Genomic DNA, 24,326 nt, shown 5'->3' on the forward strand with positions numbered 1-24,326 from the left:
AGCAAAACAGCCTCCTGCAGCCCAGTAACCCAGAAACAGAGAATGCTGCTCACCCCTACACTCCTCCTCTCCCTGCTCCCAACCTCAGCACCAGCCTCTCCCAACCCTGGAATTCCACCCACATACGCTGCCTCCCATACCTTCTTCTGCCATGAAGCTTTCAAAAGATCTGGAGGTCTAGGGGACTTTACCAACCCTGGGCCTAGGTCATTCAGTTTTGTTCCCCCAGAAAGTTAGCTCAATCGAAGAAGCTTGAGAAAGCAAGGCTTCTTCCACAAGTACCAATACTTCCTGTCCTTCTCTCTGTTGCCTTGGGGCCTGGACACACTGACACCACCACCACCACCCCAGCCCTGAACACTGCAGTGCAGTTTGGCATCTCACGATTACCTCTGCAAAAATGCCATCTCTGGGAGATGGTCAAGACCAATGCACCAGACAAGATCAAACGAGGGCGTCACCCACGTCACCAGGGACACAGCACCTCTCTGCCTCCTGAAGCTCATGTTAATTTGAGAAGAGGGGAGCCCCAAGCACGACTCACCCTCTGAGGCGCATCTTCTCAGGGCCATAGAGCGTTGCAGGCAACCCCAGCCAGGAGGTGACTTACTGCCAACTGTCTCTGTGTGAACTGCAAAGCCCCTTACCTGATCCAGGAGATAAGTCTGAGCAGGCGGACACGGGCCACCCACATCTGAAACCACAAGCACATCACAGAGCTACTGTCCTCCACGGAGCTCAGAGGTGCCTGTTGCCACCTGTTGCACGCCAGAGACTGGTGAGGAGGAATGAGATTTCACTCCACGACACCGAGCATCGCCAAACAGGGGCGGTAGACATGCATCTAAGGACGGACAGCGTAAGCGGTGTCCTCCCAGGAACCCCACAGGAGCAGCACAGACAGCAAGGACGTGGGACAGAGCAGCGTTTGCGCAGAAACCTTCTAGGTTTTTCCCCTTCGAAGTTTTCTGAGACACAGCACTGGCAGCGAGTGTGAGTACTAAACCTAAGTAAAACCTCAGTCAAGAAAAACAAACAGTCTGGGCGGTGGGTGGGGGCACGCCTTTAATCCCAGCACTTCGAGGTAGAGGCAGGCAGATCTCCGCGAGTTGGAGGCCAGCCTGGTCTACAAAGCGAGATCCAGGACAGCCAGGGCTGTTACACAGAGAAATACTGTCTCAAAAAACAATACATAGGTAGGTAGGTAGGCAAAAAAATTTCACAGAAATACAAAGAAAACCAAACAATACAACAGGCAACAGGGATCTCAAAACATGAGATCTTTACCTCCTTCCTCACAAGTGCCCATGTGAGAAAGGACACTTTTGTAAATTTTATTTAGCTTTTGTTTTTTATTTTTATTTGTTTTTTGAGACAAAAATCTCTTTATTTATGACTCTGGCTGTCCTGGAACTCACTGGAAGCAGGCTGTCCTCAAACTGACAGAGATCTACCTGCCTCTGCCTCCTGAGTGTTGGGATGAAATGTGTGTACCACCACACTCGATTTTAGTGGGGGTTTTGGTTTTTGTTTTTACGTGTATGAATATTTGCCTGCACATTTGTCTCTGCTGCATTTGTGTTCCTGGTGCCCTTGGAGGTCAATCAAAAGAAGTTGGATCCCTGTTGTGAGCCACCATGTGGGTGCTAAGAATCAAACCAGAGTACTCTGGAAGAGCAGTCAGGGCTCTTAACCGCTGAGCCATCTCTCCAGTCCCCAAGCACAGTAGGGCTCTTAACCGCTGAGCCACCTCTCCAGTCCCCAAGCACAGTAGGGCTCTTAACCACTGAGCCACCTCTCCAGTCTCAAGCACAGTAGGGCTCTTAACCGCTGAGCCACTTCTCCAGTCCCCAAGCACAGCAGGGCTCTTAACCGCTGAGCCACCTCTCCAGTCTCAAGCACAGTAGGGCTCTTAACCGCTGAGCCACCTCTCCAGTCCCCAAGCACAGTAGGGCTCTTAACCGCTGAGCCACCTCTCCAGTCCCCAAGCACAGTAGGGCTCTTAACCGCTGAGCCACCTCTCCAGTCCCCAAGCACAGTAGGGCTCTTAACCGCTGAGCCACCTCTCCAGTCCCCAAGCACAGTAGGGCTCTTAACCGCTGAGCCACCTCTCCAGTCCCCAAGCACAGTAGGGCTCTTAACCGCTGAGCCATCTCTCCAGCCTCAAGCACAGTTGTTTAAACTCACACAAGATTATTAGAAACCAGAGCTGGAGAAGCCACCCTGAAGACAGTGGGCCAGGTATGGTGACTTGTGTCTGGAACCCCAGGAGCGAGTCAGGAGGCTCAGAGTGCAACCTTATTCTCCTCTACAGAGTGAGTTCAAGACCATCTTAGGCTGGCCCTGAAATAAAACCCTGTCCCAAAAATAAGAAGAAAAAGATCAGAAAAAGGGAATAAATCATATTACACGAAGCATTAACTAAAATAGATCTTCTGGAATTTTGCTATAGGCCTTCTGTGAGGACTACATTTGTTATTATTTTTATGAATTAGTATTAGCATCGTTAGTTTGGTCCTCCTTGAAAACTCACAAAGAAAGAGCAAAGCCATTTGGGCTCTCAAAGCCATTTGTTGGCCAAATGGATCGGTACCATCTCTTTGTTTTATTTACTTTTCTACTGTTCATTGCCTAATACATAATAGAGTTTTTATGCAAGAAAAGGTGGCATATTCATCCATATCAGTCAGGGCTCTAGAGGAAAAGAACCAATAGAATCGATACATAATAAAGGGAGTTGTATTAGCCTGGTTTACCCAGTACCTTCCTGGTATCCAACAATGGCTGCCTGCACACTGGAGAGGTGAGAGCCCAGCAGATGCCCAGTCCTCAGGGCTGGATGCCTCAGCAATTCTAATCTGATGCTGAAGGCCAGGAGAATTCTTGGAGGGTCACTTGTCTTAAGTCGATATGGGGAAGCTGAAAAGGCTGAGTCCCAGTGTCCCTGGAATAGTGACAGCCACAGAATAGACAAACTCGTGCACAAAACACAAAAGCAAGCAGGCAAAAATCTTTCCCTACAGACTGCTTCATATGAGCATCTAAGCTGCCACCAGAAGGTGTGGCTCACATCCCAGGGAGCCTTCCCATCTCAATCAGTGTAACCAAGAAAACCCAGATACCAGAATGGCCAAATACTTAAGGTATCAGACTTAAGAAAATCCATCACAGGCATGCCCAAAGGCTGACCTAATCTAAATAAGACCTCACAGATAAACCAAACCTGTCTCACAGGCGATTCCCTGTCCTGTTAAGCTGACAATCAATATTAATCATTACAAGGCCACCCTTGTCAACTTGACACCCAAATACATATCCACCCTTACACCATGCTTAATTTCCAAGCGAAGACAAGATTGTAATTCTGCCTGACGTAACAATCCCAGTACAACCACAAACACACTACCTTTCTCTCAAAGTAGGTCAGGGTCCCTTTAATGCTTAGTCTTGTAGTGTCCCAAAAGGCAAATACAATAATAAATATTTACAAGACTTAGTAACGGATACTGACTCTGCTTAACAAATGTGTGTGGATGTGGACATATGGAGATACAAATACAGACATGAGGCAGGACAGAAGGATATGAAAACTATGGTGGCAGAGAAAGGAAAACAAGGAAAGAAAAGAAGCCACCATCTCAAGATCTGTTTGGTCTTTTCTGATGATAAAGACAGAAAACTCAATGCTGGGCGGTGGTGGTGCATGCCTTTAATCCCAGCACTCAGGAGGCAGAGGCAGGGGGATCTCTGTGAGTTTGAGGCCAGCCTGGTCTACAAGTGCTAGTTCCAGGACAGGCTCCAAAACCACAGAGAAACCCTGTCTCGAAAAACAAACAAACAAAAAGACAGAAAACTTGACACAACTAACAAAGCCAAGATTGCTGGCCCCTTACAGGTTTGAGAGGAGACATTGCAAACGAAAATGTCAAAGACAAGAAAGAAATTGTGCTTCGTTAGGGCCAAATTACTCTATAATAGAAGAGGGTTTGTTTGGTTGGTTTTAATCTGGTTTGAGACAAGGTCTCACCTTGTAACCTTTTTTGTTTTTGTTTTTTAACTTTCTTCATATCTGCTGTGCAATCCTGGTGGACCTTGAACAGATTCCACTGCCTCAGTCTCTCTAAGGGCTGGGATTAGGGGTGTACAACAGGCTTGGGACAAGGGCTGGAGTTTCTTTTTTGTTATATATTGCTTTTTGTTTTCCAAGACAGGTTTTCTCTGCATAGCCCTGGCTATCCTGGAACTTGCTCTGTAGAGTGGTCTGGTCCCAAACTTACAGAGCTCCTCATGCCTCTGCCTCCTGAGTACTGGGATTAAAGGCATGTGTCACCACCACCCAGCAAGAGCTGAAGTTTTAAATAAGGTGATCATCATTTTAAAAAAAAAATGTGAAGAGGGGAGATAGCTCAGCAGTAAGGACCCAAGGCTGCTCTCCTAGGGAACCCAGAGCCATTCCCAGGACCCACATGATGGTTCATAACTGGCTATAACTCCAGCCTGAAGGGATCTGATATCCTCTTCTGACCTCTGGCCACTGAACACACAGTGCACAGTAGAAATAAATGAAGACAAAGCACCCATACACACGTGATCTGACAGAGAGAGAGAGAGAGAGAGAGAGAGAGAGAGAGAGAGACAGACAGAGAGAGAGAGAGACAGAGACAGAGACAGAGAGACAGAGAGAGAGACAGAGTTGTTACAGGGAGACGGGAGAAGGTAGCGAGCAAATGAGAGCCTGGCACTGCCACCATGCACGAAGGACTAAGGGTTTCGCCTGGATTTTTTGTTTTGTTTTTCGAGACAGGGTTTACTCACTTCTTGTAGCCCTGGCTGTCCAAGAACTAGCGCTGTAGACCAGGTTGGCCTAGAACTCTGCAATAGGGAGAGATCTGCCTGCCTCTGCCTCCCAACTGCTTGGATTAAAGGTGTGCGCCACAACGCCCGGCTCCATCTCACTAGGTTTCTGGCCACTTTTTGGCATTGAGCCTGAGGAGGAATCCCTGAGTGACTGAGACCTGGCTGGGGCAAAGACACAGAGGTAGCGACGACTGGCCCCGAGCAGCAGGAGGCACCCACCTCCTAGAGTCACATTGTGAGCAATGCTGTGCTTAGGGGCAGATGTCGGGGGCGAAGGGATGGCAGTGCCGTCCCCTACTGATGACCAGCCCAGAAGAGCAATCTGGCTGCAGCTCGACCACTACGGACCCGACTGAATTGTACAACAAACGACCCGCGCTGCCCACACCACGCATGTGACCTGCCCATCCGGCCAATCGCCTGCTGTCCGCGCGCTCCCAGCCTACCCCGTATCTCGCACGTCTCATTGGACACTGAAGCCACGCAGTGCACCAATGACCGAACTGCCTTGCCGGGGGCGTGGCGCAGTCACTGCGCACGCGCTGGAAAGCAGGGGCGGGCTGGAGGAGCGACGGGAAAGCCAGGCTTCCCGGTAGCTGGCAGCCCTGGAGGACCCGGAGCCTGTGGATCGGCCGGAAGTGCCTGAAGACGACGAGGACGATGAGGAGGCATTGCCACACTCCGAAGCCGTGGACGTGTTCCAAGAAGGTCTCGCCATGGTGGTGCAAGACCCGCTGCTCTGCGACCTTCCGATCCAGGTACGCGACAGGTCTCTGAGGTGTGGATGGGCACCCATGGTCCCACCAGCGAAAGACGCTTCTGCTCAAAAGCCGAAAGTTCTGGGTGAGGGGACTCCAAAACACTCCCTCGCAGCGTAAAAAGTTAGAGTTAAACAAATACTAAGATTTTAGCTCACGAACAGTGTGACCGGTCTTTTCCATTTGCTTCAAGCGTCAATATTCGTGGGCACAATTCTTTAGTGTATTTTTTAACCTCACCCCTCAATGGTTGTTTTAATTTAACATCTGTGTGCACAGAGAACTAGGCATCAAACTTGGAGCCTTTTGAATACTAAGCAAGTGCTCTACCACGGAGTTACATCACTTTCTCAATTTGCACGTCCCTCAGTGCTTTTGGTTTTTCGAGACAGGGTTTCGCTATAGTTTTAGAGCCTGTCCTGGAACTAACCCTTGTAGACCAGGTTGGCCTCCAACTCACAAAGATCCGCCAGCCTCTGCCCCCCAAGTGCTGGGATTAAAGGCGTATGCCACCACCGCCTGGCTTCCCTCAGTGTTTTATTAAAACATCTCTTGTCGCCAGGTGGTGTTGGCGCACGCCTTTAATCCCAGCACTTGGGAGGTGGAGACAGGCGGATCTCTGTGAGTTCGAGACCAGCCTGACCCACTTAGAGTTGCAGACCAGCCAGGGTAACTAACATAGTGAGTCTCTGCCTCAGAATAAACAAACAAAAAAGATTTTGTCATCACTGCTTTTTGGTAGCTGGTAAATTTTGCACCCCTGCCCTTACTCCACCTAGTGCTCAATGCTCTTTATGGAGGGCTCTCAGAATTATAATATTCTCCTCTTGTGAAACTCCATCTCCATGCCTGTTCCTTTACCCCCTTGGGGGCCTTTCTAATAGAAAACCCTATTGCATAGCAGGCAAGAACTCTTCATAATCCAGGGCACCATGAGCTTGGTTTCTGTTGTTGTTCGGGTGGTAAGAGTCAGTATCTCTCCCTCCCTTTGGTCTTTCCCAGGTCACTTTAGAAGAGGTCAACTCTCAGATCGCACTGGAGTATGGCCAGGCAATGACTGTCCGGGTGTGCAAGATGGATGGAGAGGTAATGCGTAAGTACCATGGACGTCGTTGCTTTCCTCTCGCTGTAAAGAGGCACCGCGATCAAGACAGCTTAGTGAGGAAGATGTTTGTGAGGGCTCACAGTCACAGAGGGCTAGAGTCCATGACCTTCGTGGCAGGGAGCATGGCAGCAGGCAGGTATGGTCCTGGAACAGTAGCTGAGAGCGAGCTAACTGCAGTGGTGTGGGCTTTTGAAACCTCCAAGCTCACCCCCAGTGTCCCCTCCTCCAACAAACATTCGAATACATGAGCCCCTGGGGGCTATTCTCATTCAGACCACAGCCATCCTTCTCTCTGTAAACCTGAGCATTCACAGCAGCAGGATAGTAGCGGAGCTCGTCTGTGAGAAACTCGGGCCATGCCTGGGTGTGTTGAGCCAGAGCAGAGCCCTGGGTGTCTCCCATCGCCCGGGCCTTTATGTGTGCGTCCCACACGGATCTTTCTCCTGTATGTGTTCTTGCAGCTGTGGTCGTCGTACAGAATGCCACGGTCCTGGACCTGAAGAAGGCTATCCAGAGATACATGCAGCTCAAGCAGGAGCGGGAGGGAGGCATTCAGCACATCAGCTGGTGAGAGGGGCAGCTGTGCCTTCCCTGTGCCGTCCCTGGGATTGCGTGGGGGGCACTCCAAGGAGGCAGCTTCAGCTCCTTTGTGTGTACCGCCAGGGCTCCGCTACCAAGGAGCGATGGTTGGGCGATTCTGTGCCTAGGGGTCCTGCCCCAGTTGTCCTTTCTAGACATAGCCTTTCACAGACCTTACCCTATCCGCACTGCTGGATATCTTCATTGGGAACACCTGACGCCTCAATGTCTCCCTAGTTATAGATGGAATACCTGTCAGTGGCCTCCTTCACTCCTCACCAAGGCGCTGTTGGCCCTGCCTCTCGTATTGGATCAAATTTCCCGTGCTCTGACTCTCCCCCTGTATCACCTATTTCATTAGCCAGATGAGTTCAGTAGTCCTACGACTGCCTCGGGCCGACCGTATCATGTAGGGAAAACGTCCAGAAGGGGAATAATCTGTCCTGGGTGCCACAGGCTGTGTGCCGGAGCCTCTGTCATCCCAGCTGCTCAGCCCCCCCTCCTAGGGGTAACGTGTGCATCACTTAAGTCCTCCTCCGCAGGTCGTACGTGTGGCGGACGTACCATTTGACCTCAGCTGGGGAGAAACTCACAGAGGACAGGAAGAAGCTCAGAGAGTAAGTCTTGTCCACTTCCTGAGCTGTAGGTGGCCTGTGTGCCCCCAAAGGGCTCTGATGGGAAGGTCCCTGACTGGCCTGACTGTCCGGTGGACGTTTCCTTGGGGCCTCCCACTTAATGCTAGACAGGGAAACAGCCCTGCTGTTCTCACAGTGGTCTGGGGCTGCATGAAGGAGACCAGATTGAGGAGGAAGAAGGCTCTGGCCGTCTTCACCTGCTTGTTCCTGATCCGTCATAAGCCCAGGTGGTCCTTCTGTAGATCAAGCACTATACCTTTGTCTTTTTCAGTTATGGCATCCGGAATCGAGATGAGGTTTCCTTCATCAAGAAGCTAAGACAAAAGTGAACCCTGGACAGAGTGATCATCACATCAAGATGGCGCCCTCCCCTTGTCCTCACAGAAAAGGGTATTGGGTTAGCTGTATCCCTAGTTTGCCCGGGTGGAACTGTCAGCATGAGACCTAGAGCCCTCAGAAGACAGAAAGTTCCTCTGTCCCGCACTTTCCTGTGAACTCGGCCTGAAGGTCCTACACGGTTGTGGGCCTGACCTACTGAATAAATCTGTTTGCTTTGTATTTGGAAAAATCAGAAAGTCACTCCGTGTGGGTGACTCCCATACCAGAGGGAGGTGAGGGCAGACATACCTAAGCCCTGGGTCCACACTGCTCACCTCTCTGCCATGGCCCTCACATGGAGTGACCCAAGCTGAGTCGAAAGCTTTGTTTCTGGGGGTGGAGGGTGGACACAGGAACCTGCATCCCAGGGCCTGTGATAGGACCTAGCAGGTGACAGTGGGAGTGGAGGTCTCTAGCCTCCACCTACAGGTTCCCGATAGCCATGTTTCTCCCAGGCTCAGTGGAAAAAGACAGTGATGAAGAATGAATCACAGGGGTGCAATATGCTCCCCGCTGCAGAGATACAGCAGCACTCCAACACTGGCTACTATGGAAATTCACAGAGAGGTGACAGCCAGTGATGTCTGACGCAGGGCAGTGGTTCTCAACCTTCCTAAAGGTATGACCCTTTAATGCAGTTCCCCATGTTGTGGTGACCCCCGACCATAAAATTATTTTCGCTGCTACTTCAGAACTAATTTTGTGGCCAGGTGGTGGTGGCATGAACCTTTAATCCCAGCACTCGGGAGGCAGAGGCAGACAGATCTCTGTGAGTTCGAGGCCAGCCTGACTACAGAGTGAGTGCCAGCATAGCCAAGGCTACACAGAGAAACCCTGCCTCAAAAAAACCAAAAAAAATGATAATTTTGCTACAGTTATGAACCATAATATAAATATTTTTGGAGATACAGATTTGACAAAGGGGTTGCCACCCACAGGTTGAGAACCACTGACAAAGGGAATTGTATGTCCAAGGTCTTTGTGGCCTCCCCCAACAGCCCCAGCCAGAAATCAGGAAAGGCGACAACAGCCCTGGTCAAGTTAGTGGCAGCTAAAACGCTCCCAGCCCATTTATTGGCCACATGAAGTGGTCGTCGGGGACTAGTTAGAAGGTTATCATGGGAACTCATGTAGTAAATGTCCAGCCGTATAAGGGTTCAACAGGAGCGAGCAAGGCACAGAGGTCAGAGTTCAGGGAGCACCATGTGTTCAGCCCCGGGAGGCTGGGGTGTCCTGGGGCGCCCACAGCTGCTTCAGTGGAGCTGAGCGTCCAGTTCGTACTTCTCACAGAACTTGTCGGTGAAAGGGATGCAGGTGAGAAACTCGCACCACTCACAGCGGACCGGGTAGAAGTAGAAGAGTACCACCAGGCCAGCCAGCAGGCCCAGGAAGACCGCCTGGAAGACGATGATCTGGCAGCGCTTGCGGTACAGGTCAAACTTGCCAAAGCTGATGTACGGCAAGAAGGCAAAGGAAAGGAAAAGGCCACTGATGAAGCCTGAGATGTGGGCGAAGTTGTCGATCCAGGGCAGCAGGCCAAAGGCAAAGAGGAAGAGCACCACGGCCAAGAGCTTGAAGAAGGCACGCCAGGGTCGAGCCAGGATCTGCCAGCTCTGGAACAGCTCCACGAAGAGGCAGGCCAAGATACCAAACTGCGAGCCAGCCGGACCTACCTGGTGTTGGGGGTCGGAAGTTGTGGGCTAGTGGGCTGCAGCATCTCCCCACCCCCCTGAAGCTCAGGCCCTCATCTTCCCAGCCCACCCCTCAACATACTTTATCTCAACATAGATGGGTTCACAACAGCCACAGGCACACATCGAAGGTCCCCACCTTGGGAAGCCACCTTACCTCCGCCCGGTATGGCAGGAAGATGGCACTGGCTAGGTTGCCCGTGATACCACTCAGCAGGTAAATGATGGCTATGCGGTGCCAGCCTGCCAGCTTCTCCAGGTCCCGCAGGACTGTCATCTGGAAGCAGACGGATACCAAACAATGCAGGATCCTGTGGGGAGCGAGTGGCACTCAGCAGGAAGGTGGCTTCTCTTTCACCTCCAGCCCACCGCTCCTGGGGAATGAGGCCACCCACCCAGCCCCCAGTCCCACTTGCCCAGCGTGCAGGAAGAGGGACAGCCACAGGCGGTAGAACTGGTCAGGCACCTCGGGATTGAGGAAAGGCAGGAGGCCACAGACGTCGTCCATGCAGTGCACCTGTGCAAAGTGGCCAGTCAGCCTCGACAGTGGCCGGAGGTGAAAAGGGGCGTGCCCTCAAGGCCTACCTGAGAGCAGAGTGTGGCCTCCTCGTGGAAGTAGCCCCTCATGAAGTCACAGTACTCCCGGGAGGTGATTTCACACCTAAAGGGTCATGCCAGGGATTGGAGGGTGCCCAGAGTCTACGGGTACCTACCCAATCTACCCCAGGCAGATTTCAGCCCCACCCACCTCCACTGGCCCAGTCTTAAGTCCCGGTTGCTGGAATCAGATTATTGCAGGCTTTAGTGAGGGAGAAGAACGCTGCCAGAAGCCAGCTGCGCATGCGCACCCACCTGCCCTTGGTGCCGATGCAGCAGGGCCGGCCTGTTATGACACAGTCCATATGAGGGTGGTTAGTGTGGTTCCCAGCACTGTTTTTGGTGCAGATCTAGGTGAGAAAGAAAAACAAATGGGCCAGGGTCATTTTCCACACACACCCAACTCTTGGCCTATTGGAGACCAACACAGAAGCAAGACTCGGATAGAAACCAGCAGATAACACCCCAAGCCCGAGCTGGGCCGCCTGCAAACTAGATTAATGACACTTTGATCTCTCAAGTCTCCACCCCATTCTCTTGCCCTGACCCCTTGCTTACAGAGGCGAGCCTTGTCGGCCAGGTGAGGCAAAGGCTAGGGCAGTGCAAAGCTGTGGAGGATCCAACAATGAGAGTCTGCAGCACCATTAATGGCAGGTGCAGCCACCTCCCCCTTTTGACAAGCAAGCCAGAGACCCCAGCTCACCGGCCACTTGGTGATATCTTCTGGCCACTCATGAGGATCCTCAGAGGAAGGCTCGTCACACACCCTGCATGAGCCCACATGGTTAGAGCCTTTGTCCCACCGCAATGTCACCCTTCTGCCCCAAACTAGGAATCCTCTACACCCCTCAGACACAGCCAAAGGTATTTTAAGAGGGTAATCGGCAATGCTCACCTGGGGTCCTGGTGGCAGACAGAACCAAACTGCCTCTTGTTGCCTGCAAGGTCTGGAGCACTGGGATGAGTGGGCCACTTCACCCACACTGCCAGCGTAGACTGTGGGGACACAGGGTCAGCCCTAGTCAGATCCCATGCACTGCTCAGCTCAGAGCAATGTGCTGACTCAGCCAGGAACCAAAGACAAAGCCCCATGAGTGCTTTCTGCCTCCACACAGCTGTTAGGTTAAAACCCCAGACACACAGGGGAGTGTTAAAAGGTGCCCAGTGGCATAGCAGGGGCACAAGAGACACAGCCTCTGTCCTAAAGTAGGGAAGTGACATCAACTATGGTGCCAAAATCTGGATGAGTCTTGCATAGCCCAGGCTGGCCTGGAATTTAACCAACCTCTTACAGCTGCGCTTACAGGCATGCACCATCAAATAAGGCAACATTCACTTAAGATAGAAGGCACAGCCGGGCGGTGGTGGCGCACGCCTTTAATCCCAGCACTCGGGAGGCAGAGGCAGGCGGATCTCTGTGAGTTCGAGACCAGCCTGGTCTACAAGAGCTAGTTCCAGGACAGGCTCCAAAGCCACAGAGAAACCCTGTCTCGAAAAACAAAAAAAAAAAAACAAAAACAAAAAAAAAAAGATAGAAGGCACAGAGGTGCTGAAAGGGCAGACCCAAATCAAGGCCAAGTTAAAATCAAATGGCTATCCTCTATAGGAACTGAGTGTGAAGAGCAAGATGAGAGGGGCCTAGTGAGGTACCACACACTGCCAAAAGCCAGAGTAAAGATGTTGTGAGGCCTAAATCTGAAATAAGAACGGGCAGCTCAGACAGAGCAGGCGCTAAGACACCCACCGAGCACTCCTCCTTTGAAGTCTGCACGCAGCCAGAGCGGTCATTGCGTACACAGCAAGCTGAGTGCTTCTCACGCTCCCGGGCAGCAAGGATGAAGCTGTGCACCTGTGGGTCCTGGCGCATGCAGGGTGAAAACTTGGCCCCCAGGTGAATGAGGGCCTCCTGTGAAGGGGGAGACAGCAGCTGTGGCCTCAGGCCCAGGCACTGATGGGACAACCCCAAGCTCCACCTCCAGCCCTGTCCTCACCGAGCTGGGGCCGATCCAGAAGTTCTCCTGCTGAACGTATTTGACATTCTCATAGACGCCCCGCTTCCTTAGTACCTGGAAGGTAGGGAGTGAGATCAGATCAAATCTGAAGGGCTTCATCCTCCCACAGAGCCTGGACTTCAGTTATCTGGGTGCAGGAATTGTTGCTGAGCTCACCGAGTCCACTGTCTCGTGCTGCGAGAAGCCCACAGGCGCAATACCGTAGATGCACACAGCCAGAATGGTGACCAGTGAGTGCACAAAGGTGAGCCAGTAAGTGAAGAAGGGCCTGTGAGACAGAGGTATCAGGAGGGGGCATCCGTGACTTGGATTCCTAATCCTAGCCCAGCCTCTATCCCAACACAGCCTACCTGTGATCATCCATGTCCTCAATCTGCCGCTTGACATAGCTGTCAATACGTTTCCGGTAGGTGCGGTTGGTGAGCCTTCCCACCATTCCCAAACCATAGGGCCGCTTTTCCCGGGCGAAGAGCTTGCGTACTGGTACAGCGATGCGCTGACCCCTCCTGGGTCCAGCCGCACTGACCACCTCCTGGCGAAGCCGCACCTTGGGCTGTGGGGCTAACGAGCTACCCTCCTTCTGCTTCCGCCAGCCTCGCTCCAGGGGCCTGGAGGGGGCCAGCATATTAATTTCCTGCCTAGACCCTACAACTGCCTTCCCTCAGGCAGAGCCAGAGCACTGCTGCCCTCCCAGGGGTGGAGGCACCAACTAGCCACCCCTCTTCCTTCTCCTCCTTACAACAAGCCCGACAGCTTGGCGGAGAGGGAACGGGGAGCCAAGACTGAGGCTCTATATCTCAACAGTGTATACTAGACCATGGTCTTCCTCCTACCTAGACTCTAGCCTCTGGGCTCTGGAATTTCTGTAGCTGGGCATCAGAGTCTAGGGATGAACCTCCCCCGGGTCCTCATTCCCACAGTGGTCAGGCCATATTCCCAATTCTCTAGTCAGCCCCAGCTATGACCAGGGCAGCATCGCACCCAAGGGCCCAGCTACTCCCCATGAGGCAGATGCTCCTTCTGAGCCCCTCCCCCACTGCCCGTACTCACAGCATCAAGTGGCTTCGTTCAAGCTCGCTGCGGTCCAGGGCCCCGCCTGTGAGGTCGGCCTGCTCTGGGGCTTTCTCCCAGTCCTTGAGCGCTGCCTCTGATGGGGACTCAAACACCTCATCTGGGTATGTGGACAGCTCCTCATGGAGGACACCTTCCTGAGCAAATATGTGAGGTCAGGGTGGACCCAGAGACAGAGGAGATGGGGCGACACCCCAGGCTCCTCTTACCCGGGCGAAGAAAGACGTATCCAGCTCATCAGGGAAGTCCACCATGTCTTCCTCCAGGAAGCTGGCAGGGGTAAAGCTTCGACGCTGTCCCCTCCGTAAAGTGCCATCCCTAATAGACCGACCCTGAGGACAAGGAGGTGACCTTAGGATCCGGAAGTGGACGTGGGTGGGCTCAGCTCTCACACCTCCACCCGTGCCCGACACTTGCCTTCACCAGCGCCGCAGCAGCCCGGAAGCTCATCTTGGCCACTGATTCACGTTTGCGCCGCCGAGGGAGTCGGTTGAAACCTGAGCGGGAGCTGGAGAAGGAGCAGAGGGAGGCGGCACCTGGTGTGACCGGAGTGTGGGGGGCGCTCAGGCCATCGGCAGTGTCATCAGCCATGCGGAAGGCCCGGCCACGGGCCAGAGGGTCAATGATCTGGTGGGGTCAAAGACGCTACATCAGTATACAGACCCAGGCAAGCCTTCTGTGATAACAGACACTCCCAACACACTAAGCCTCACTCTCATCCACGACACCTAGAGGGGTCCCTCTCTCCTTGACGTTGGCAATCCAGAATCTAAACTGGTACAATAATCTTAGGACACTTTTCCTCTTACCTGGGAGTATCTCAGGAGCCTTCCTAAGCCCACAGGCTTGTAGGAATACTCTCTCCCAACCTTCCCCACCAGCTACAGGAGCAGAATAAGGAGCCAATAGGAGGCAGCACACCTTCTGCATGCCCAACTGGCATGGCCCCACATAGAGCGGCGGTGGCGTCTCAGTGCTGGTCAGCGACACATTGTCCTGGCTGGGCAGGTCCAGCTCCCGAATGACCTGTGGTTTTAGCTTCCCGTACCGCTGGCTGCAGTGACGGATGCTCTTGCGCTGCCACTTCTGGGTGCTGTCACTGTCCTTGCTCACTCCGAACCAGTCCGCTGTCCCCCTGGCATAGGAAGGACTCAGCAAGGGGAAGCCATGGATCCTGTCCCCCTACACCAGACAGCAAGCCTCAAAGGCCAACCCCCTAGGCAGGCCTCCAGTCACCCCAAGGACACGGTCTAGTTGGCAACATCTAATTATAAGGACATGGGAGTTCCAACTCTGGCCACCCCAATTCCCACGACAACATTCTTCATGCTTGTCAGCAGAAGGTTCCCAACCAATCCAGAGAGAGACCTTGGCCTCAGGCAGCCACCGCCACCCCAGGGCACTACAGAATCCAGCAGCAGGAGCTGTAAGGTGGCCATGGTCTCTGGACATGCAAATAAATACACAGCCAGCCCCTGGCATCAGCAGCCAGGGACCAACAAGTCAAGCGCTCCAACAGCCCCAAGAGGCTACATAACATGCACATGCCAGAGAGCACACTCAAGACCTGCGTGAGGTACCTGAGCAAAGACCAAGAGAGAGACTGGCGCTGTGGGAGGGCCTTGCAAGCAGCCCGGGACCCCAGGAGAGGCAGAGTGTGGACACGCCCAAAGCGTACCTGTCGGCTGTGAGGAGCCAGGGGATTAGGGTGGGGAGAAGGGAGAGCGCATGCCCGGGGAACAGAGAGGCAGATGGAGTGCCCACCATAGCCCCCAGAACAGGAGGATGATGAAGTGTTGCTGGGATTAAGATGGAGGACAAAGCTGAGAGAGAAGGGACCTTTGCCCCGTTCCCATCCCCAGGACCTAGGGGAATCCCGTATGCCTACCTCTAGACTCCCACCCTAGCCCCAGTCTGCAGAACAGCCAGGATGGTGTGGTACCTGCGGATGGTCTGCGTGATGGATGTCTGACGCTGTAACACCAGCCGCCTGGGCTCATGGTGGGGTGATGGGACACGGGCTGTCTCAGCTGGCATACTCACACTCCGCAAGAAAGCCTGCCGCCTCAGGGGCTGGACGACAGAGTCCTGGTGAGGAGCCTGGCCAGGGAATTCCCAAAGCCCCTACAGGCCAAAACCTACCTGCAGGAAGCTGGGATCTTCTGCTGCTGGGGGCGCCACGGCTGGGATGTCCAGCTTGAGCCACGGGGGCTTCTTGCGCTGCAGGCTGCTAGTACTGTCTCTTCGGGCCTCGCTCATGGTTCCAGCTGCAGGAGGCAGGCCTGGGGGAGGGGGTTCTGTTGAGCGACAACCCTGACAAGTCCCAAACCTAGAAGGAGCAGTACAAGCCCAGCAGAGGTGCTCACAGCTCTTGCTATATGCTGGCATGCTCTGTGCCCGATCTCATCACAGACAGGTCCCCCGACAGTAGGAATCCAAGGGGCGATACTGCATGCACCTACTATGAGCAAGACGTGATGCTTGGCACATGCTGGTAGAGGGTTCTCACCCTCTTGAACTTAAAGCCTGGTTAACAATAGCCTTATAAATAAGGAAATGCCTGGTGTGTTGGGCAGAAAGCAAATTACAGGAGCTTGGCAGGGGGTAAGGAGGACTCCCCAGCAGCTGGAAGCAGCAGGGAATACAGCAGAGAGTGTGCGGCGGGCACATACAGGAGCAGCAGAGCGCTAGCCGTCTGTCCCAGGCCATCTTAACCACTATGACCTCCACCTCCCACACTATGGGGTTTGTGATCAATTACACAGAAGACTCCCCATGTTTAGAGAAAAAGATGACTTTCTCGGACTACAGAGCAACAGCTAGGACACCAGACTCCTGTGTGCAAAGGACTTGACAAAACTTGGTGCTGGGTAATCCCAGTGCTATAGAGACAGGGCTAGACGGAGAGACCATGTCCAAGCAGCAGAAAACACGACGGATGACCATGAGGTGGCGCCAGCTGCCAAAAAAAGACTATGAAGTTGTTAGGCAGGGGAAAACTCCCAGAACACCTAAGACCCTAAACCTATCACACAATTGGGCCCTACAGACAGCTCAGAAAATGAATCCACAAAGTAATCTGATTATACACACACACACTCTCACACACACACACACACACACACTCACATCTGAGCCAGGCACACTGTTGCACACCCTTAATCTTAGCACTTGGGAAGCAGAAGCAGGCAGATATCTGTGCGTTTGAGGCTATCAGTGCAGAAAGGCCTGCTCAAGACTGTCAGGCAAGTCTTGACCTCTGTGGGACTCTTACTTCCCCCTCTACAAGGACAGTCACAGCAGATGTGCACCTGGCCCTGCTCCAAGTGAAAGGTCTCACGTGTCCGGAAAGCGGAGAGAAAGCAGGCTGAGGGTGCGGGTAAGGGCTCCCCGATGTAGGACTCAGGGCTAAGGATGCGAGTAAGGGCTCCCCGATGTAGGACTCAGGGCTGAGGATGCGGGTAAGGGCTCCCTGATGTAGGACTCAGGGCCGAGGATGCGGGTAAGGGTTCCCTGATGTAGGACTCAGGGCTGAGGATGCGGGCAAGGGCTCCCTGACTAGGACTCAGAGGGTAGAAGACACAAATTCTAGACCTTCTTATCTGCAGACCTGAGCAGGCTCTGGGCTCTGTAACCCACCTGCTTCAACTCAGGTCTCTCCCTCTCCATACCTGGAGGACACAGAAGCTTCATCCTCACTGTACAAACAGGGGAAATGCAGCCTGGAAGGCAGTGAACTCCTAAGGCTGGGCTGGGTCCTGTGAGGCCCACTGGGTAAGGGGCAGGTATCCGACAAGATTCAGGATGCCTTACACGAGCTACCTCTGGTTCATCCTGAGCTGCCACTCAGGAGCTCCAGGAAGGACCACGGCAAGAGTGGTCTCAGGAACATGGCGAATGCCGAATGCTGGGGACTGGCCTTTCCAACAAGTTGGGTACCTTTGCCAAGGTATTGAAATGATGCCTTTCTCAGGAACACAAGCTGCCATTCCCAGCAGCTACTAATAGCCAAGGCTTCCCCTCCCTGACCAAAGACTGTCCTCGACCTCCCTTTCTCCAATATCGAAGTCCTGTAACGTGCTTCATGCTAGCCTCCAGGACTATCTGTCCACTGGTGCTGCCTCACCTGAGCACAGATAGAGAGCACCAGCTCTCCTGCGTGGGGATGTGGGGATGTGGGGACTCTGGAAGGAGCTGACTCTTCAGCAAGACCTGGAGACAGCAGCTAACCAGTCTTGGTGAGTGTGAATGGGAAAAGCATAAGCTAAGAGAATCATAAGCTCTGGGAATCTGACCCCACAACCTGCTTCTGCCTGAGCATCTGGGTCTCCCGGGTCCCCATCTACAAATCTCCATGCTACAGCGAAGGAAAACACAAGGGAAGCCACATACAACTCCAGGCCTGCAGTCTGGGGAAAGGACACCCACCCTACCCGGGCAGGCGCTGAGTTCCCAACTTGCCCCACCCTATGCTCTGTTCTTACCAGGGCCTCAAGCTAGTGGGATTCACAAGGCCTGGGGGAGGGGCTTTCCAGGCCAGACAAAGAGTCTAGGCCAAGGAGCAGCACACTGCCAGCCCACAGTGGCTCAGTGTCTACATCTTCCCCAGGCACACAGTGGGCTCTTGTTCCCTCTCCTTTCTCTCTCCTCTGCTGGCCCCAGTGCAGTGGGAAACCATGGCCCATGGAGAGACTGACTGCCTGGGGTCACACACCATGAGTCACCCCAGAAGCATAAGGAGCCGCCCAAAAAGGAACTAGAGTTAAGTGGGAAGTGGTGGAAAGCAAGCGCAGTGGTCAGAGGTGGGATGGAGTCAGGTCGGGCAGCAGAGCCGTGTCAGGGCTCCAAGCACCTTGAGTGAGATGCCAGTCGAGGGGGATGGACAGGGTGGACCAGGGAGCTAAGGAAGCAGCGCACATCGAATCCACTCCGATTGCCCGTGGGAGGCTGTGGAGGAGACAGGGGTCTATCTAACTGCAGAAGAACTGGGGACCCTTCGGGCGAGCCCTGCTCATCAGTACGGTTAGAGCCAGGAAGTCAGAAGGCAGGTAGAGCAACGTGAGTCAAAACTATGCCCACACCATTGTCCCCACCGCTTACAAGCACGAACATGCCTAGACTCTCTGTTCGCGGCTTTTGAGACAGGGTCTCATATAGCCCATGCTGGCCTCAGATTCCCTCTGTAGTTAGAGGAATGCCTTGAAATGATCCTCCTGCCTCCACCTCCCAAGTGCTGAGAGTACCGATGCGCACCACCACACCTGGCAAGCCTCCATTCTCTCATCTGAAAGGAGTGGCAAAAGTGCCTGGCACACAGTAGGTGCTCGATAAGTGGCAGCTGAATCGACAGAAGGGGCGGTTGCCTGAGTGGGGAGAAGGCAGCCAGAGCTGAGGTGTGATTGCGGGTATGATGGCGGTACACACCCGCAATCCCAGCACTCAGCTCAGCAAAGGAAGATTCTGAGTTTGAGGCCAGTCCAGATTAAACGGTAAAAACCTGTCCCAAACAAAAAAACAAGATAGCAAAGCTGCAGGTGGGAGAGGGACCTGAGGATGCGTCCCGCAAAGGTAGACTGTAGGAAGACATACGACCCCACAGCTGGCGTGAAACTGCATCCTCAATGTGGGCTATGGCCGCCTCTCACTCCAGCATCCCACCTGAAACCTGTCCTCTCTCTAATCTAATACCCAGCCTCAAGCTGGGAGAGGGTTTCTGTGGTTCCTGGGAGGAGGTTCTGAGTTGTAGGCTATCGGGAGTCAGTCAGCAATTCTGGGGAACTCTGTGCCTCCTCCCTCCATTCAGAGACTCAACTGGACTGCAGATTGGGACCAGAAGTGTCCATCCTAGTGGTCACAGCTTTCTACAGCCTCTATGCTGGCCCATCGCCACTCACCACCATGACTTCCCTCACCCACATCGTGTGTTTGCTGGGCCCTTTGTGAACCCTAAGGAGACTGCGACCTCCACTCTGGCTTCTCCATTTTCATGTAGGGGAAACCTAGCTCAGCATGCGGCGGGGCAGACCTTTACAGTGCCCTCCCTCACCTGTCATCATCTCAGAGACGCATACACAGAGCAGGCAGCAGAGCAAGGTATTCTCCCCTGCAGACAGTCTGTGGGAAGCTCCTGGTCCTAGGGATGCAGGAAGCCCTGGGGACCAAGGGGTGGTGCAGCACACAGGAGGAAAGAGGCCCTCCTTGGGGAGAGGCACCAGCCATGGCTAAAACCACACACAGTCCAGGGGTCTCCGATGGCCAGCCAAAATCCCTAATTCAGTTGGCGCTCAGAGGGAAAGGGGGCCCTGACCAAGTCACCCAGTCATAAAGGGGCTTGGAGTCAAAAGTTAGCTGTGACCACTAGGATGGACACTTCTGGTCCCAATCTGCAGTCCAGTTGAGTCTCTGAATGGAGGGAGGAGGCACAGAGTTCCCCAGAATTGCTCTGACTGTCTCCCGATATCCTACAACTCAGAAACCCCTCCCAGGAACCACAGAAAACAGGACAAGACTAGAGAGGCTTCACAGGGGTAAACTGAGTCTGCAACAACAGCTTCATTCATCAAAAGTCTAGGACGCCTGCCTCAGAGCCAATCCTAACTAATCCTGTTGACAGTATAACCTAGGGCAGGAAGAAGTCAGTCTTGTCCATTTTACAGATTAACTCGCAGGGGCCATTCACACCCTGAGGTCATGGGGCCTCGAGGGAGTTCAGCACCTCGGCCAGGTCTGCCAGGGAACTGGGAGGGATCCAGCCGCTACAGAGCTTCTGGGGCTGAGGGAGGCTGCTGTGACTCTCTGGGTGAACCCCCATCCTCAGGCGAGGGAAGGAGTCACCCCTAAGCACAACAAACTCAAAAAAAAAAAAAGGTCAGAAGGCAAAGAATCTGATCCTGAGTGAGACGAGGGAGGGCTTCACGTCTGGGAGGAGGGTACCCTGAGGACAGCCGAGAGCTTAGAGGGATGGATGGGGCCAGGGAATTTGGAGGGGAGGGCTCTGACGGTCCTTTAACTGGAGACCAAGACCAGGGCCCCTAGACCACCTCCCCAAGGATATCAAGCGCTCACCCAAGAGGACTTCCCAGTAGGGCTCCTGCAGAGGAGCTGGCCAGCCATGGAGGCTGCCTGGAGGTCTGTGGAGGGTGCGAGAACCTGTACCTTCAGTCTAGGCCTATCCGACATAGCCTCTTAGCAGGTCTCTAAGCAAAGAACCCAGCACGCCCAGAATGACCTGGTAGCAGAGGACTCAGCCTCTGGAGCCTCTTGAGAACCGGCCAGCTGCTGAGTTCCCCAGCATCCTCCAGGCTTAAGGGCGGGGGCAAGGGGCTGAGGCTCGCCCGCCCGTGAAGGTGGGGAGCACCTAGCCTGGGACTGCCCCGGCTTCTAGCTGGTCTAAACCTGAAAAGCCAGTTTCATCCTAGAATCTTCTCCCAGCTTCAACAGGAAGTGGGGAGGGGGGGTTGTCCCAGGACAGAGCGGGGGGCCTCCAGATCCAGGCCCCGCCCACGCAGACAGACACGCTACCCCAAGAGGCACACGGAGCAGGAACTCTGATCGGGACAAACTGAGCGGAAAGAAAGCCTAGGGGGAGTCCCCTGTCCATTCTCCACCCAGCTCTTCAAGCATGCTCCCAGCAGGACAGACAGGCCCTCTCGCCTATCCCTGAGCACCTAAGGTCGGCGGTCACCCCACCGCGCCCAGGCCTACTTCAAGAACCCGACTGTGGCCCTAGGGGTCACTGCACAGGGCAGGAGCTGTCTTTGGAGGCAGTTCCCGGGTTTGTTGATGTGAACCGGGGTGGAACGGGCCGAGCAGGCCCAGCCGAGCTCCCCAGTCCGCAGCTGCTGCTGTTACTCCCGTGAGCTGGGAGGACACGGACCGGGTGGCCCGAAGTCGCGCGCTCTGCGCAGAGTTTTCAGATGCCACCCTTGGGGGGTCGGGGGCAAGGAGAGCATGGGGGAGGGGCTGGCAGCCGAGGGGCCGCTCGCTTTGGGCGGCTGCGGACCGAGGACCTCCGGTCCCGACGACCCAGCGGGGCCGGTGTCCGTCTGCCCCGCCCGCCAGGCCGCGCCGATCCGACCACGGGCTATTTCTGTGGGGCGCCGGGCTGGAATCCGGGCCGCGCCGCCTCCGCGGGCGCTCGGCAAACTCCGTGCACCGTCTGGCAGCGATCGGCGGACACTTGCGCCAGAACGCAAACCCCGCACCCGCCCGCCCTGAGCCCCGCGCCGAGAGCCGGGCCGCCACTCACCGCCGCGGGGTCCTCGGAGGGGTCTGCACCGGCTGCCGCCGCCGGCCGGGAGGGCGCCCGCGCCTAGTCCCTGCCTGCGCCGCCCGCGCGCTGGCCCGGCCCGTCCGCCTGGGAATGCCACGGGCCGAGGGGCGTGCGCGCCGGGGGCGGGCCCGGTAGAGGGGCGGCCGCCTGACTCAGGGCTGAGGAATGCGCGCCGCCCGCCCCGGGCACCTCCTCCGGGAAGACCGCCGGCAGCGCTCTACCAGGCGTCCCGCAGAGACTCCTGTGGCTGGGAGTCGAGCTCGCCAGTGCTCATTGTTGGTCCTGGGCTCGCCTTCCCCTAGAGCTGCCCCTAACTGTACCTGGGGAGGGAGGGAGGAGAGCTCCAGAGAGAGAGGGGGTGGGGGGTGGGAGGCACCTAAAGATTGAACGCCCCTTTGGAAGGCACTCACTGGTAACTCACTGAGGCTCGTCCGGAAACCCACACTTCCCTCATGCACACCCTCCTGATCCTTCCTAGTAAACACTCAGGCATTCGGCCCCTAAACACCTGTTTACACAGACACATGCGCACACGTGCATCTCAAATGTACTTTCGTGATGGGCTCATACTCTCACCCTAACGCATTTACTCATGTACACACTAACACTCCAACCCTGATACACTGTGTCCCGGGAATCCTAGCTCGGCAATTACCCCAGCCCAGCAATTACCCCTTCCCCTACTTCTTTCCCTGCAGGTACAAGGGCCAGACTGCACCTGCCACCCCTTAAGCCATTGTGCATAGTGACAGCAACATTCTGCACACCCTTCTCTTCCCTCTGCCTCAGCGCCCAACTGTAAATGCTCCTTTATCCTCAGCTGAAGCCACAGGCTGAGGGAGGAAGCTGTCCTGATGCAGGGTTCTGGACTCCTGTAGCCCACAGATGCCAGACCAGAGATGGGACAGTCTCCATACCTAGCATTCTTGGCCCCTGCTAGGAATAAGCAGGGTCTGGATGCCCAGACTGGGCTAGCTTGGATGATGTCCTTTCTGGACAATCAGGAACTGGCCACAGCTGGGCATCTGGTATCTGTAGGTCCCTCCTCCTGTCATGGATGCTTCAGGGGTCCACCTAGACCTATGTTGAGACATAGAAACCTATTCCCAGACACAAAAAGTCCTACAGGAGATCCACGGTAAAGACACACCCAGTTCCACAACTCAGTCATCCTTTTACAAAAAAAAAATATATATTCTGTTTATTTATATCTCTGTGTGTGTGTGGTTGCAGGTGCCTACAGATGCCAGAAGGGGCACCAGCTCCCCCTGGAACCAAAGTTACAGACAGTTGTGAGCTGCCCCATGTACGGGGGGGGGGGGGGGGGGGGATAAAATCAAACTTGCAGCAAGCTCTCTTAAAGGCTGAGCATCTCTCCAGCCTTTGAGTCACCTTCAATGCAGCCATTCCACAGAGAAGGCTGCCTGTGCACAGTGACAGAAAAACAGCTTTCCAGGATTCATTGCCCCAGAGGCCTTGCAGTTCCCACGCTCCAGGGGAGCCTCTTGCAAACCCTTCCATCTCCGTCCACTTACACAGGTGCTGTTCCCAAGAGCATGATTCCTGCAGACGAATGCCCACCTCAGCACTTGGGGAACCTCAGGATTTCCCAGACACAGCCCACCCTGGCCTTCCGAGTAAGGGCGTGAGCACAGTGTGAGCGAAGGAGTATGGACGAATGTCCAGTCCCAGTACCTCCTGCTCGCCTTATTGACCCGTGCTTTGGTGCAAGAGCCTAGTACTTGGCATCCCAGCCCCTGGCTTCTCTCATTCTTTCGTGGGCTATGCGGAACAGGAAGTTGGCTGCAATTCCTGAACACTCTGGGAGCTGGTGAGCAGGTGGTCAGTGTGGACACGGCCTCCAGATCTTGTATAGCACTCTCCCACACCTGTGTGGATCCCTGAGCAGTCAGAGGACTCCCAACAACTACTTCTGGGACCTTCAGCTAAGCTTCCAGGCCCTACATGGAGAGAAGATGTAGGGATGAACCCAGGACCCTGGCAATTTGGGGAGAAGGCCTAGCTAGCCAAAGGCCTGAAACCCTCAGCTATTTCTGAGGCAACCCCCTCCCCATAGTCCTGGACTTGGCAAGGGGGTCCTCTAAGGTCCTGGGCCTAGAGCCTAGCAGCCTGGACAGTGTACCTCCTCTTGGCCTGCCTATGTCTGCCCTCTGCCCCCCCCCATTAGAGAGAGTCACCCACCGAGGCCTGTCAGGATGTCAGCAGTCACTCTGCTGAGACGCTGCTGAAAGGATGCGAGTTTCCAAACGAAGAGCCAGCTGGCTCCAACCCAGCTCCTCCTTTATCCATGTGAGAAAGAGACCGAGCCAGTGTGTTGGGCCCCTGAGACAGTGAAACTGAAGCCTGGCAT

General features: G+C 54.6%; 2 protein-coding genes across 5 annotated transcripts; one reads left to right on the forward strand and one right to left on the reverse strand.

The window, feature by feature from the left end:
• Positions 1–5,381: 5,381 nt before the first annotated feature.
• On the forward strand, positions 5,382–8,492 carry Snrnp25 (small nuclear ribonucleoprotein U11/U12 subunit 25). The gene is made up of 5 exons (XM_075989668.1): positions 5,382–5,615; positions 6,618–6,708; positions 7,182–7,287; positions 7,842–7,916; positions 8,206–8,492. The coding sequence occupies exons 1-5, from the start codon at positions 5,574–5,576 to the stop codon at positions 8,261–8,263; spliced, it is 372 nt and encodes a 123-aa protein (XP_075845783.1). The 5' UTR covers positions 5,382–5,573; the 3' UTR covers positions 8,264–8,492.
• An 856-nt stretch (positions 8,493–9,348) lies between these two features.
• On the reverse strand, positions 9,349–22,036 carry Rhbdf1 (rhomboid 5 homolog 1). 4 transcript variants are annotated; one of them, XM_075941396.1, is made up of 19 exons: positions 21,932–22,036; positions 15,826–15,965; positions 15,626–15,756; positions 15,264–15,368; positions 14,605–14,818; positions 14,101–14,310; positions 13,893–14,015; positions 13,663–13,820; positions 12,963–13,220; positions 12,769–12,880; positions 12,592–12,666; positions 12,345–12,506; positions 11,496–11,596; positions 11,304–11,367; positions 10,856–10,950; positions 10,589–10,664; positions 10,470–10,520; positions 10,161–10,280; positions 9,349–9,985 (listed from the first exon to the last, which is right to left on the reverse strand). In XM_075941396.1, the coding sequence occupies exons 2-19, from the start codon at positions 15,940–15,942 to the stop codon at positions 9,566–9,568; spliced, it is 2,592 nt and encodes an 863-aa protein (XP_075797511.1). In that variant the 5' UTR covers positions 15,943–15,965; positions 21,932–22,036; the 3' UTR covers positions 9,349–9,565. The 4 variants fall into 4 exon arrangements, with proteins under 4 accessions (XP_075797511.1, XP_075797510.1, XP_075797512.1 ...); XM_075941395.1 differs by having other exon boundaries at positions 10,161–10,314; positions 10,420–10,520; positions 21,932–22,035; XM_075941398.1 differs by having other exon boundaries at positions 9,599–9,985; positions 10,161–10,314.
• Positions 22,037–24,326: the final 2,290 nt, after the last annotated feature.

Source organism: Microtus pennsylvanicus, chromosome 11, assembly GCF_037038515.1.
Source record: "Microtus pennsylvanicus isolate mMicPen1 chromosome 11, mMicPen1.hap1, whole genome shotgun sequence".
Lineage (NCBI taxonomy): Eukaryota > Metazoa > Chordata > Mammalia > Rodentia > Cricetidae > Microtus > Microtus pennsylvanicus.